Source organism: Geospiza fortis, unplaced genomic scaffold, assembly GCF_000277835.1.
Source record: "Geospiza fortis unplaced genomic scaffold, GeoFor_1.0 scaffold14, whole genome shotgun sequence".
Classification (NCBI taxonomy): domain Eukaryota; kingdom Metazoa; phylum Chordata; class Aves; order Passeriformes; family Thraupidae; genus Geospiza; species Geospiza fortis.
The window spans coordinates 589,121-589,659 of record NW_005054512.1 but is presented as its reverse complement, the minus strand read 5'-3'; the positions used below and the strand labels follow the sequence as shown (position 1 = coordinate 589,659).

The window sequence follows — 539 nt, the reverse complement described above, 5'->3', positions numbered from 1 at the left end:
TCCCCCCTCCCGATGTCCCCCAATGGCTCCTGGGTTTCTCCTCGCTGGGAAGGGGTTTGGAGCCCGCCGAGGAGCCCCAGTAGTGTGTGGAGCTCAGTCCCCCAACCCCATCCAACCCCGAGGCCGCCCGGCTGCCGAGCCCCCCGCTCCTCTCTGCCGAGGGGCTCCACTGGGACGTGGAGTTTGAGCCCCGGAACCTGTCCAGGGTGGGTCTCACGCCACTGCTGAGCCCCCCACTCCTCTCTGAGGCGCCCCACTGCAGTGAGGAGCCCCGAAACCCATCCAGGGTGGTCCCCAGCCCCTGGCTGAGCCCCCGGCCGTGCTCTGCGACATCTCTGGATGTGTCCCAGTGGGACGCAGAGCTCAGCGCCCCGGCCCTGTCCGCCCCCAGGCCCCCGCTCCTCTCTATGGACGTGTCCCACTGCGAGGGGGAGCTGAAGCCCCCGTGCCCGGCCAGGATGCCCCCAAGCCCACCGCCACCTCTCTCCACAGTCGTCCCCCACTGCTCCGAAGGGCTCAGCCTCCCGAGGCTGTCCCGG

General features: G+C 70.5%; 1 protein-coding gene across 1 annotated transcript in view; it reads right to left on the bottom strand.

The window, feature by feature from the left end:
• The window catches only part of LEMD2 (LEM domain containing 2), a gene marked incomplete at its 5' end in the record, with an annotated part of 11,582 nt that extends 11,044 nt beyond the window's left edge, over positions 1-538 (bottom strand). Inside the window, one exon of the mRNA XM_014310317.2 lies at positions 6-538. Coding sequence (XP_014165792.2) covers positions 6-538 — 533 coding nt within the window. The remainder of the gene's footprint in view (positions 1-5) is intronic.
• Between the last annotated feature and the right edge of the window lies 1 nt (position 539).